The 14,362-nt window shown below is 40.8% G+C and overlaps 1 protein-coding gene across 1 annotated transcript in view; it reads right to left on the reverse strand.

The window, feature by feature from the left end:
- LOC126283945 (DNA repair protein RAD50) overlaps positions 1–14,362 on the reverse strand; it is a 238,345-nt gene that overhangs the window by 104,541 nt on the left and 119,442 nt on the right. Inside the window, exons 11-12 of the mRNA XM_049982352.1 lie at positions 8,691–8,816; positions 8,510–8,603 (exon numbers count right to left, since the gene is read on the reverse strand). Coding sequence (XP_049838309.1) covers positions 8,510–8,603; positions 8,691–8,816 — 220 coding nt within the window. The remainder of the gene's footprint in view (positions 1–8,509; positions 8,604–8,690; positions 8,817–14,362) is intronic.

The following is a 14,362-nucleotide window of genomic DNA, read 5'->3' on the forward strand; positions in this document are numbered from 1 at the left end:
AGTGCTCGACCCAATGTTGCAACACCTGTCAAAATATACATGGAAACATTGAAATGAGAAGTCCTATCCTCCCCATGAACCATGGACCTTGGCGTTGGGGGGGAGGCTTGCATGCCTCAGCGATACAAATGGTCGTACCGTAGGTGCAACCACAACGAAGGGGTATCTGTTGAGAGGCCAGTCAAACGTGTGGTTTCTGAAGAGGGGCAGCAGCCTTTTCAGTAGTTGCAGGGGCAACAGTCTGGATGATTGACTGATCTGGCCTTGTAACCCTAACCAAAATGGCCTTGCTGTGCTGGTACTGCGAAAGGCTGAAAGCAACGGGAAACAGCAGCAGTAATTTTTCCCGAGGGCATGCAGCTTTACTGTATGGTTAAATGATGATGGCGTCCTCTTGGGTAAAATATTCCGGAGGTAAAATAGTCCCCCATTCGGATCTATGGGCAGGGACTACTCAAGAGGACGTCGTTATTAGGGGAAAGAAAACTGGCGCTCTGCGGATCGGAGTGTGGAATGTCAGATCCCTTAATTGGGCAGGTGGTTAGAAAACTTAAAAAGGGAAATGGATAGATTAAAGTTAGATATAGTGGGAATTAGTGAAGTTCGGTTGCAGGAGGAACAAGACTTTTGGTCAGGTGAATACAGGGTTATAAATACAAAATCAAATAGGGGTAATGAAGGAGTAGGTTTAATAATGAATAAAAAAAATAGGAGTGCGGGTAAGCTACTACAAACAGCATAGTGAATACATTATTGTGGCCAAGATAGACACAAAGTCCACACCTACTACAATAGTACAAGTTTATATGCCAACTAGCTCTGCAGATGATGAAGAAATTGATGAAATGTATGATGAGATAAAATAAATTATTCAGGTAGTGATGGGAGACGAAAATTTAATAGTCATGAGTGACTGGAATTCGAGAGTAGGAAAAGGGAGAGAAGGAAACGTAGTAGGTGAATATGGATTGGGGGAAAGAAATGAAAGAGGAAGCCGCCTGGTAGAATTTTGCACAGAGCATAACTTAATCATAGCTAACACTTGGTTCAAGAATTATAAAGGAATGTTGTACATATGGAAGAATTCTGGAAATACTAGTAGGTATCAGATAGATTACATAATGGTAAGACAGAGATTTAGGAACCAGGTATTAAATTGTAAGACATTTCCGGGGGCAGATGTGGACTCTGACCTTAATCTATTGGTTATGAGCTGTAGATTAAAACTGAAGAAACTGCAAAAAGGTGGGAATTTAAGGTGATGGTATCTGGACAAACTGGTTAAACCAGAGGTTGTACAGAGTTTCAGGGAGAGCATAAGGGGACAACTGTCACAAATGGGGGAAAGAAATACAGTAGAAGAAGAATGGGTAGGTCTGAGGGATGAAGTAGTGAAGGCAACAGAGGATCAAGACGAGGGCTAGTAGAAATCCTTGGGTAACAGAAGAAATATTGAATTTAATTGATGAAAGGAGGAAATATAAAATTGCAGTAAATGAAGCAGCCAAAAAGGAATACAAATGTCTCAAAAATGAGATCGACAGGAAGTGCAAAATGGCTAAGCAGGGATGGCTAGAGGACAAATGTAAGGATTTGGGCTTATCTCACTAGGGGTAAGATAGATACTACCTACCGGAAAATTAAAGAGGCCTTTGTAGAAAAGAGAACCACTTGTAGAATATCAAGAGCTCAGATGGAAACCCAGTTCTAAGCAAAGAAGGGAAAGCAGAAAGGTGGAAGGAGAATATAGAGGGTCCATACAAGGGCAATGTACTTGAGGACAATATTATGGAAATGGAAGGGAATGTAGATGAAAACGAAATGGGAGATACAATACTGCGTGAAGAGTTTGACAGAGCACTGAAAGACCTGAGTTGAAAGAAGGTCCTGGGAGTAGACAAATTCCATTAGGACTACTGACAGCCTTGGGAGAGCCAGTCCTGACAAAACTCTACCGTCTGGTGAGCAAGATGTATCAGGGAGGCAAAGTACCCTCAGACTTCAAGAAGAATATAATAATTCCAATCTCAAAGAAAGCAGGTGTTGACAGATGAGAAAATTACCGAACAATCTGTTTAATAAGCCACAGCTGCAAAATACTAACACGAATTCTTTACAGACGAATGGAAAAACTAGTAGAAGCCAACTTTTCGGAAGATCAGTTTGAATTCTGTAGAAACATTGGAACAGGTGAGGCAATACTGACCTTACGACTTATCTTAGAAGAAAGATTAAGGAAAGGCAAATCTACGTTTCTAGCATTTGTAGACTTAGAGAAAGCTTTTGACAATGTTGACTGGAATATTCTCTTTCAAATTCTGGAGGTGGCAGGGGTAAAATACAGGAAGCAAAAGGCTATTTACAATTTGTACAGAAACGAGATGGCAGTTATAAGAGTCGAGGGACATGAAAAGGAAGCAGTGGTTGGGAAGGGAGTGAGACAGGGTTGTAGCCTCTCCCCGATGTTATTCAATCTGTATATTGAGCAAGCAGTAAAGGAAACAAAAGAAAAATTCGGGGTAGATATTAAAATCCATGGAGAGGAAATAAAAACTTTGAGGTTCGCCGATGACATTGTAATTCTGTCAGAGACAGCAAAGGACTTGGAAGAGCAGTTGAACGGAATGGACAGTGTCTTGAAAGGAGGATATAAGATGAACATCAACAAAAGCAAAATGAGGATAATGGAATGTAGTCGAATTAAGTCGGATGATGCTGAGGGAACTAGATTAGGAAATGAGACACTTAAATTAGTAAAGGAGTTTTGCTATTTGGGGAGCAAAATAACTGATGATGGTCCAAGTAGAGAGGATATAAAATGTAGACTGGCAATGGCAAGAAAAGCGTTTCTGAAGAAGAGAAATTTGTTAACATTGAGTATAGATTTAAGTGTGGAAAGTCGTTACTGAAAGTATTTGTATGGAGTGTAACCATGTATGGAAGTGAAACATGGACGATAAATAGTTTGGACAAGAAGAGAATAGAAGCTTTCGAAATGTGGTGCTACAGAAGGATGCTGAAGATTGGATGGGTAGATCACATAACTAATGAGGAGGTACTGAATAGAATTGGGGAGAAGAGGAGGTTGTGGCACAACTTGACAAGAAGAAGGGACCGGTTGGTAGGACATGTTCTGAGGCATCAAGGGATCACAAATTTAGCATTGGAGGGCAGTGTGGAGGGTAAAAATCATAGAGGGAGACCAAGAGATGTATACACTAAGCAGATTCAGAAGGACGTAGGTTGCCGTAAGTACTGGGAGATACAGAAGCTTTCACAGGATATAGTAGCATGGAGAGCTGCATCAAACCAGTCTCAGGACTGAAGACCACAACAACAACAACAACATATCCCCCCCGTATTCTCCTTACGTTGCTCTCTCTGACTACTGCCTTTTTTGATCAGTGGTATACCGTCTGGCTGACCAGCCCTTCCAATCATGTGAACAAGTGCAAAATTGAATCGATTCATGGATCTCCACAAAAGACGCCCAATTCTTCTGCCACGGGATTCGTATGCTATCTGAAAGATGAGAAGATGTAGTGGCCAGCAATGTGCAATACTAGGAATCATAGTTTTTTGTAAGTTTTTCGCAATAAAGCCCCGAACTTCCAGAAAAAACCGTGGAAGCAAAGTTTTAGACATAATACATCTAATTATATACAATCCTTTACTGTGAAACAGTTTTTATATCCACCCAACCTCCATGGCTCAATGTGGATCTTTTTTCCAATGCTTATCGTAGAGAAAATTAAGTGAAATTTAATAAATAAATAAGAAAAAGAAATATCACCCTGGGTGAATGGTGTGCTGGAAATGAAATTTAGTGCACTATACAGTGAATGAGAAAATAAGTGGCATTTATTAAATAAATAAATAAGTTGAGCATAAGTTTTAATACATTACATGTGCTTTGTGACGTGTGGAATGGTTGAAAACGTTTATTCAGTATTGTGAGTTGTTTAAATGTGATAGTCTTCAGAAAGTTTAAAGGAGTACACACTGAAATTATGAAAGTTGATGACTGGTAAGTCATATGTGGTCACATTAATAGTTACAGAGCCTCAATATTTGGGAGTGAGAAGGTTGATTAGAAGTCTCTTCCCCTGTTTACTAACCTTCACACAATTCTCCTGCAGAACTTGCTAAACTCACAATCAGTCACAGAACTTCAACCAGTCCAGATGTTTCAAAAACAAAATGCAGACACACACACACACACACACACACACACACACACACACACACACACACACACAGTGGCGTTTTGTATCACTCCTGAGGAGCTCCGACAAATGATATGAACGATTCAATGTATTATTATACAGGAAATTTTGTGCAATTTTATTACTTGTTTGCATTTGCTGAGATGTACTGACGGACGATGCTTGTCTTCAAGGTGGGATGTGAATCTCCATAACTTTGCAAGAGAGAGAACTTGTGGAGGAGCTCCGAGTATTGTTAGCCGAGGTTTGAATAACACACTACCCCTACAGTGAAAGCCACAGTCGAACCATGCATAGACTGATTTGGAGAAAAATAAGACAAGATTGTAACAGATTATTCATTCATATTCTGAATGGCCAACACAACATTTACTTTGATGAAAGTTGTCATATTGACGTCAAAAGTATTAGATGCAGTGCTATATGACTGCAGTATTTGGAGAAGCCACCCATAAGGTCACACAAGCAGTGTCCACAAAAACCATGAGCTAAATATGATTTGGCAATTACAACTTAAGGGAAAATCCAAACTTCAAAAAATAATGTTCAACGTAAGGAACATTGCTGCTGGGACTGAATTAAAGAAAATAATAATAATAATAATAGTAATAATAATAACCAGAAAATGGAATTCTTCAAGAAGAACTGAATTTTAATTTGAAGATTTATTATCAAATATGTCCTTGACAACCAGGCAAACATTGGAACATCAAAAAGAAATTGGTACCAGTTAAAGATACATCACACAAGAATACTAAGACGACAAGACAGAAGATTGATGACAAACAACTGCTGAGGATAACAACTGTTTTTGATGAGTGGCCAGCAATTACATGGCAAGCAGCAGTACTAACGGCAATTGCCTGACAACCTACAACAACAGTTTCTGACAAAGTTCAGTGACGTGGGTCATTTATCAGCACCATCATCACTACCAGGACGTGATGTGCTGCTCAGTTAAATTTGGCAAGCTGTACTGAAGCCAAATTAATTTTTTAAGTGATCTGTTTGGTAATGCTGTGTGCTCAGTGCGGTCACCACCGGTTTGTGCTACAGATTTTTTGATAAAGTTCGCATAATTTGATTATTGTAAATTAGGAGAAGTGTTATTGTAATTGGCCAATTGTTTTGAGTGTATGCCTCTACTAACTAGAAGCATTGATGAGCTGCTATCATGAAGCCACTGTGAATCACAATCTGTTTATTAGTGTAATACTGTAGCACACTAAACAAATTCTGCACGAACTGCCACCGTATTTATCATGTTTATGGCAGTTCTCAGAATGACTTGAAAATGGCTTAATATATAGGCTGAAGACCGTAGTGGACTCAAAGTTCTCGGCGGCAACTGGAGCAGTTTCCAATACATAACTAAAGTATTTGTAACGTTACTTTACAATGAACACTGCAACCTTCCACATAACAAACAGTAATTTTTCTTTTCTTGGATTTAGATAATCAGATAATTTGCAGAAGTGCCTAATAATGTATGTTGTAATTTTTTCTGTTTTCTGTATTTTCCTTAGTCACTTTAAATTTGTGGAGGTATGTACCATCTAAGCAACTAATTGAACACAACTTGTTGATTGCCACATGCGTTTTGCTTCTTTTGTTTGGGAAGCAGCATCAGTGGCGATTTCCAGTCCTGTTAACTCATGTCTGTGGTCCTGGAGATGTATTTGTTAGTTTCTAGGCTCCAACTGGCTGATTTCGGGTTTCTTTCACCCACATTTGTCACATCGCATATATCACTTGTACTTTTGTGTGTTGATGACAAAATGGAAGGTGTAAGTGATATACGTGACATGATAAATGTGGGTGAAAGAACACTGGAAATTGGCCAGCTGGAGTATGGAAACTAACGAATACATCTCCAGGACCACATACATGAGTTAACAGCGCTGGGAATTGCCACTGATCATGCTTCCCAAATAAAAGAAGCAAAATGCATATGGCAATAAACATACTGCCTTCAATTAGTTGTGTAGACAGTACATACCTCCACGAATAATGTATGTGGTTAATTTTCTCAATTTCTTGCCTATATTCAGTGGGGGTTGCTTCATTACCTTTATACCTGTGTACATAAATCCATTCTGAACCCTAGACAAGAAGGCAAACTCTACACAGAAATTATTTTTGTGTCTTACCTTGTTTTTATGCAAATCACTGTGTTAGTAGTAAATATACTGTGAAGTGAGTGTAAGCATTCTTAGATACTTGAAAAGAACTCTGCAAGATTTACTATCTACTTTGCGCAATATCTTTACCAGTCACTTCTGTTGTATAAATATTTTATTTACTTTGGGTGCACTGTCTCAGTGGATAATCTTCCAACACACTTCTCTTAAAGTCAGCACAGTGAGAGATGTTTCTAAAGACAACAAATGCAGTGCTAAATTTATTAATTCCCTTATCCACATGTTGATTATTTCAACTTGTTATCCAGTTAGATGGCTAGGTACTTTACACACTGTTTTTCATCTTGTGTAGGACAATACTGTCTTACTTCTAGTACCTGCAGGTTGTTTTTGTCAATCTGAAGCTGCATATATGAGTATTTGTGAGATTAAGCATCAAAGGACCTGCAGTGAGCCAGTTGTTGGGTGGACATCAACTGGACTTGCAGTTGTTCCAGCCTCCCTTTCTATGGACGATAATGCCTCCCTGCATCAAGCTGTCCAAATGGATGAATTTCTTGATGATGGTGATATCCACTGTAGAGGTAGTCCAGCACTGTCTCTTGATCTGAAACCTTTAGCCCAATTCTCAGATGCACTGGGAAGAACCATCACGTGCCACCAAGGACTCTCCCAGGTCTTCCCAGATCGGCTTCTTGGGAATGGGGCAGACTGTCCATAGAGTCTTCTTTTTTGAGAGAAACCATATTTTTACCAAGCATAATGCATATCTTTGGTCTTCAAAAGTTTTTTTTTTCCTCCCACACTTCCAACATAGCTGTATGTCAAGTTTCTAGTGATGAAATTTACTCTTATTATGTGAGTCTTATAACTTCCTGTTCATGAAACTGCTCTCATCTATTTACTAAAATTGACATTATCATATATGTGGAAACAGAGCTGCTACTAAAGGTCTGAACTGTTTCTACATATTAAACATACAGCGTTTCTGGAATGGATGATAAAAACCTTGATCATACAATAAACAGATAAACGAATGCTGTCCTAACTCTAGCTTATCTATGTTACTAACTGGGCTGTCCCAGAAACTGTTACCATTTTCAGGTTACCTATCTAATGGCTAATTTCATATAATTATTGATGGAGCTTAAATATTTCAAATGCTGCCATAACCTACTAATTATGAGGCATAATCTTATGTTAAAAGTTTAATGCAATAAGAGAAGTATTAAAGTCGGATACTGAGTGTATTTTGAAGCAGCGTCCGTCGCATTGTGTGAATACCTAGACTTTATTCATCCAGTATTTAAGAATAAGAGCACTTAGCAACTTCCAGCAAACCTTTACGAAACTTTTTCTCACTGACACCCCCTAAAAAATGACAACGGGAAAAAAAGTTTATTGTTTACCACATTTTCGTTGTCCATGGAGTAAAACCAGCATCAGACATGACATTTTCATTTATTACTTCTGTATTATTGACTCTATTTGCTACAAAGTTTGCATACAGTATCCAAATATCATGCGAACATATTGCAAGATTATTCGTATAGTTCAGGATATAGGATATCATAAACATTGATATGCATGTAGAAATTGCTTTTATTTAAAATGGAGCACAAATTATCCTTGCTATATTCATCCACTGTTTCACAATGAGACCATTTAGCAACTTCCAACAAACTTTAATCATAATTTCAAATCTTTTCTAAACTTTTTCTTGCTTAAATCAAACAATGGAAAATCCAGGATGGAACGTAACAATACTATAAAAAGTAAAGTTGCTACTCACCATATAGCAGAGATGCTGAGTCGCAGATAGGCATAACGAAAAGACTATCATGAATAAAGCTTTTGTTAACAATGGAACGAACATGCCCCCCCCCCCCCCCCCCCCCCACACACACACACACGAAACCACAGTCTCAGGCAACTGAAACCACACTGCATTTCTTGCTTATATGCCTAATGTCAAATGTTTAATATATTAAATCATTTGTAAAATTAGCAGACGTTTGAAACTGTTTTGTGAAAGCGAACTTGGTTTTTAAAGAATCAGGGGGTTTACCGATGTAACCACTTGCAACAGTTCTTTTGATGTCTACTGTGCTAAGAGTTTCACATCACTTTGAGAGTACCTACCAATTGAAGCATGCAAGCATCCAAGTCATGTTTCAAATTCTGTTGTGGCACTGTAAACAAAAGGTGGCGCAGTGCTTCATTGTGTTTGTTCTTCCTGGAAGGAAAAATTGGAAATAACAGTCAGTATTCAAAATGGAAAACATAAAACTCATAGGAACAAAATAATTAGAAAAACTCTTACAGTTTTTTGAGTTCGGACTCCTTAGATGCCTTCAGTTTGTTCTGGATATCGAGCTGTGCCTGCTCACTACTCAACAGCTGCAATGTCTGAACTTCTTTATCCACAATAACTAGCTTATCATCCAGCCTAGATCACAGAAACAGAAGAAATAAGTGTCACAAATTGTCCTAGCACTTCAGTTTTCTATTAGTTTAAATCTCTGCTTCTTACATCCGTAATCCTTTTGACATGCTGCAACTTTTGACACGTCTTTAAGATTAAAAATGACACAGTGAACATAACACTGCTAATACTTGGAAAAAAATCACAACACCAAAAAATAATTAATGTAGAGTAATGAAAGTTTGCGAATAAATTTGTCTAGGTAACATATTTAAGTGATTAATACTGCAAGACCACAGATTAATGTATGCACGAAGTAAGACATTGCAAATGTGAAATGCTGGTACATTAATAATTGGTGCAAATACCAGAATGTTTAATGCAAGGATGCAAACTTGCTTGCATTGTGTTGTACAGGTGCCAGACTTCAGTTTGTGCGATGGAGTTGCACAACTGTTTTACTTAGTCAGTTAATATATGGACAGTTAATGCTGTGTGTGGATGCTGGAATTATTGACCAATGATGTCCCGTATGTGCTTGATTGGAAACAGATCTGGTGATTTCGCAGCCAATCGCAACATGATGATGCTCTGTAGAGCATGTTGTATTACAACAGTGGTATAAGGGTGAGCATTATCCTTTTAGAAAAACTTCCTGGAATGGTGTTCATGAATAGCAGAACAACAGGTCAAATTAGCAAAGTGACACAATTTTGTAGTCAGAGTATGTACAGTAACCAAGAGAGTGAGCCAGCTGTCATACAAAACAGTGCTGCAGACCGAAATTCCACATGTAAGCCCAGTGTGCCTAGCATCAAAACATACTGGTTGCAAGCCCTCAATTGGCCTCCTCCTAACCAACACAAGGTTATCATTGGCACCGAGGCAGAATCAGCTTTCATTGCAAAACGTAACAGATTCCACCCTGCCCTCCAATGATCTCTCACTTGACACAACTGAAGTTGCAAATGGTGGTGGTCTCGGTCAGTGGAATTCACACAACATGACGTTTGGCTCGGAGCTGTCCTTGAAGTAACTGTTTGTTGTGTCACTGTGGGCCAACTGCTGCTCAAATTGCTACTGCAGATGCAGTATGATGCACCAGAGCCATACACCGAACACGATGGCCTTCCCTCTCAGTAATGGCACACGGCCGTCCTGAGCCCGGTCGTCTTGCAGCCATACATTCTCGTGACCACGAATGCCAGCGATCATTTACAGTGGCTACATTCCCGCCAAGTCTTTCTGCAATATCGCAGAAGGAACATCCAGCTTCTCGTAATTCTATTACGTGACTTTGTTCAAACTCAGTGACATGTTAATAACAGTGTCTTTGCTGCCTTAAAGACATTTCAGACTATCATCGACTCACCACATCCATTCTCAAAGGTAACTAACATTCTCAACCATTACACTGTGCATTTCAAGTAAACGTATTTTGCATCCTTATAGAAGTGCAACTAGTGCCACTGGCAGAAAATTTAAATAGACAGCTTTTAGATGTACAAACACGCCTACCAATTTCTGTTATGTTGTACAACTCCTTCTTGGTGTTGCGTTGTTGTTGTTTTTTTTTCCATCAGTGTATTTACATAAGAATTCTGCTTTCTGTTTACGACACTGTTCTCAAGAAGACACACCCTGCCTCAGGACAGCTTTATGGGTGAAAGTTGGAAAAATGAAACATTGTGTTTTGTCGTTCCCAGATATGGTATTGTTGCCATGCAAGCCAGAGCAATACTTAAACATTCTGAATAATTACATCACAGCAAACTTACACTGCATTATCTGGTAGGTAGCCCGCAACTCATGGTCTAGTGGTCACGGCTGCTGCCTCTGGACCATGGAGCCCTGGATTCAATTTCTGGTTGGCATGGAGATTTTCTTTCCTTGCAGACTGAGTGTTTGTATTGTACTAGCCATTCCCATTCATCCTCATCACAAAAACATGTAAGTCACCAGAGTGGCATCAAAGAGACAGATTTGCACCGGGTGTCCAAATGACCCTAGATGGCATCTAACCTGTCCGTTAATGCAAATTATTTCTCTCTTTTACCGAAGGAGCCTCAAATTCTGAAAGCTAGTGTTTAATCATCTCCACCACTGCAACCATTGCTGCCTAATTTTAACTACAGAGCATAGATAAAAAGTTTTTGCAGCAATTATTATGTTGGAAACTTAATGTGGACTCCTACAAAAATTGTAGACAAACTGAATTACATGAAAAAGAGAATATAGAAAAAGACCCATCATATAAGGTAGACAGACATAGATGATCACAGTTTCAGTGACCCAGATGTCCAATTCCATTGCTTCACTACATGGGTCGTCATCAGACTTTTTCTACAAAATCAGTGCTGGGGGGATTAATATGTTTCTCTGTTTCTGATTTCTGTATCCTTAACTGCTGTGATTAAATTTGTTGGCTGTTGTATAAATCTGGCTTCCCAGTTTGGCATTGCTTGCTTGAGTCTGAGTGGAGGTGTCAACCATCAGATGCTATGAGGGGCTGTCAAATGAAAACTGAACACCCGCCATAACAAGCCATGGAATGTTTGTTTGTTTTGCTTTACGGCGCAAAAACATCAGGAGTCATATGCTCTCAAAGTCGAAACTATAGAATACAAAGAGAGAGAGGAGTTAAGAAACGACTTTACGTCAGTCCCAACTGATATAAGAGAAAACAGCTAAAAACAGGGACCTGAAGAAAGGGCTAAAAGAGACACCATTTAGAAACGGAGGTCCAAAATTAAAAATTAAATGGCCTTCGCCATACTGCTTTGACGGATGAAAAGTAAAATGCGGTCGACAGCCCGCATGTAATTTGCTAAAATGGCCGATAATGCAGCCCGCAAACCCAAGCACGAATGTAAATGGTTAAAAAAACGGGCATTCCATCAGGAAGTGGCAGACAGTTAAAACTTGGGCGCAATGTGTACAAATTGGTGGGGTAGCACCAATTATCACATTACGGCTAAAAAGACCTCCTCCCAGCGGGAAGACCGAGAGGATATTGTCCAAGCCGCTGGGAGAGGCTTAATAAGCTGGAACCTATTCCTGTGAAGGAAGGACCCCTGGTGATGCCAAAGGGGCACCACCTCCTGACAGACAGCAACACAGATATCATCGGAGGAGATGTAGGAACTAGCGGGCTGAGGTACGAGGACTGCAGCTCTGGCGGCAGCCTTGTTTCCTGGCAGACTGACATGACCAGGAACTCCATTAACATCACAGTGGCTCCATCAAGAGTGAGCAAGTGAAAGTTTTCTTGGACCCGCTGCGCTAAGGGACGGGCGGTGTACAGCACACAGAGACTTTGAAGGGCGCTGAGTGAGTCTGAGCAGAGGACACAATTGAAAAGGGTGTGTCGCGAGATGTACTCTGTTGCCTGATACAGGGCGAAGAGCTCTGCCGTAAATACAGAACAGTGTGCCAATGACGAAGGCACACTCGACCCCACAGTCACTCCGACAACCATCAGTGTACTCAAAGGTACTATTGCAAAGTTCCATGCGAAGGTCGTGAAACTGAAGGCGATAGAGCATGGCTGGAGTAGTGTCCTTAGGAAGCAAATAAAGGCCAAGATTAACATGGGCCACTTCACGAAGCCAAGGTGGTGAAGGAATCACAACCACCAGGAAAGTTGCAGGTTAGTGTGAAGTTAAGCTGCTGTAGCAAGTGGCGAATGCGGACTCCAGGAGGTAAAAGAGAAGAGGGATGCGCCCCATTCTGGCGATCAAAGGAATCATTGAAGAAGGAGGCATAGGATGGATGGCCAAACATGGCAGATAAATGGCATGAATACCTACTGAGGAGAAATTCATGGCGGTAGGACAGCGGTAGTCCAGCAGCTTCAGCATACGGACTCTCAACCAGGCTAGTGTAAAAAAGGGCTAGTGACCAAATGGATGCCACGATGGTGGATAGTGTTGAGATGGTGTAAGAAGGATGGATGTGCAGACGCATAAACAAAGCATCCTTAGTTGAGTTTTGAATGGACAAGGAACCAGTACAAATGGAGGAGGATGGTTCAACTGGCACCCTAGGAAGTACCATAGAGACACACAGGACACTGAGGAACCGTGTACAGTGGTCTGCCAGATGAACACATGGGAGGACCAAGAGTGTTTCCCATCGAGCATCAGCCCCAGGAATTTCATAGTTTCAACGAACAGTAGGGCAACAGGACCAAGAGTTAATTTTGGTGGAAAAAACAATTTGCGTGCCAGAAATTCATACAGACTGTATTGTCAGTGAAAAAAACAAAAGCCATTGTCAATGATCCAGGGGTAAAGACGATCAAGATATTGCTAAAGACAGGTCTGTGGAGAGCTGCAATAGATGGAAACATCAACAAAAAGGGAGCTGGAGATGCCTGGTGGGAGACAGGCCATTATAGGGTTAATGACGATAGCAAAGAGGACAACGTTAAGACAGAATCCTGAGGCACACCATTTTCCTGGATTAAGGCATCCGACAAGGTAGAATCCACACATACCTTGAAAACTTGGTCCTTTAAATTCCTGAAGGAAACAGGGCAGGCCGCCACAGAAGCCCCACTTGTAAAGAGTACGGAGGATACCAGTTCTCCAGCATGTATCATAGGCCTTCTCTAAATCGAAAAACACCGCCGCAGTTTGGGATTTCCGGGCAAAACCATTCACAAAATGGGCGGACAAAGTAACGAAATGGTGAACTACACAATGCCGCACTCGAAATCCGCACTGTCCATTAGTTAGAAAACTGCGAGACTGAAGCCACCATACCAGACAGTCATGAATCATACGTTCCATCACCTTGCAAGCATAGCTGGTGAGAGAGATTCAGCGGAAGCTAGAAGGAACGTTTTGTCCTTACTGGGCTTCAGTATGAGTATGACGGGGGCTTCAGGTCAAAGTCCGGGAAATGTGCCCTTTGCCCAGATGCGCCTGTAGGTGTTAAGCAGAAGTGCTTGCCCGCAAGCAACATCTGAATGTGGACAGTGTCTGACTCTGGGGTGGAGGATCGAGATGAACTGAGAGCATGATCTAGCTCCCTCACAGTAAGGGTGGAATTGTAACACTCATGATTCTAAGAAGACAAGGGTATCGTCCAAGCTGCCTCCACTCGTTTCCGATGAATGAAGGCAGGGTGATAGTGGGAAGAGCTCAAAATTCCACAAAATGGCGGCCCAAGGTGTTGGAGACAGCAACAGGGTCCACGATAACATCATCTGCTACTGTCAGGCCCGAAATTGGCAATTGGTCTCGGTCCCAGAAAGCCATCGGAAGTTGGCCCACACTACAGAGGAAGGAGTGGAACTGTTAAAAGAACTAGTGAATGAAATCTAGCTAGCCTTTTTTTGCTATCCCGAAGAACACAATGACACTGTGCATGCATCTGTTTATAATGAATGCAGTTTGCCATTGTAGGATGATGGTTAAAACTCTGAGAGCATGTCTCCGTGTGTGAATTGTGTCTTGACACACCTCAGTCCACCAAGGGACTGGGACACGGGGTGGTAAAGAAGAAGTGTGAGGAATGGAACGTTCTGCAGCAGTAAGGATAACGTTTGTGAGGGGATGATGTGC

This window comes from Schistocerca gregaria, chromosome 8, assembly GCF_023897955.1.
Source record: "Schistocerca gregaria isolate iqSchGreg1 chromosome 8, iqSchGreg1.2, whole genome shotgun sequence".
NCBI lineage: Eukaryota > Metazoa > Arthropoda > Insecta > Orthoptera > Acrididae > Schistocerca > Schistocerca gregaria.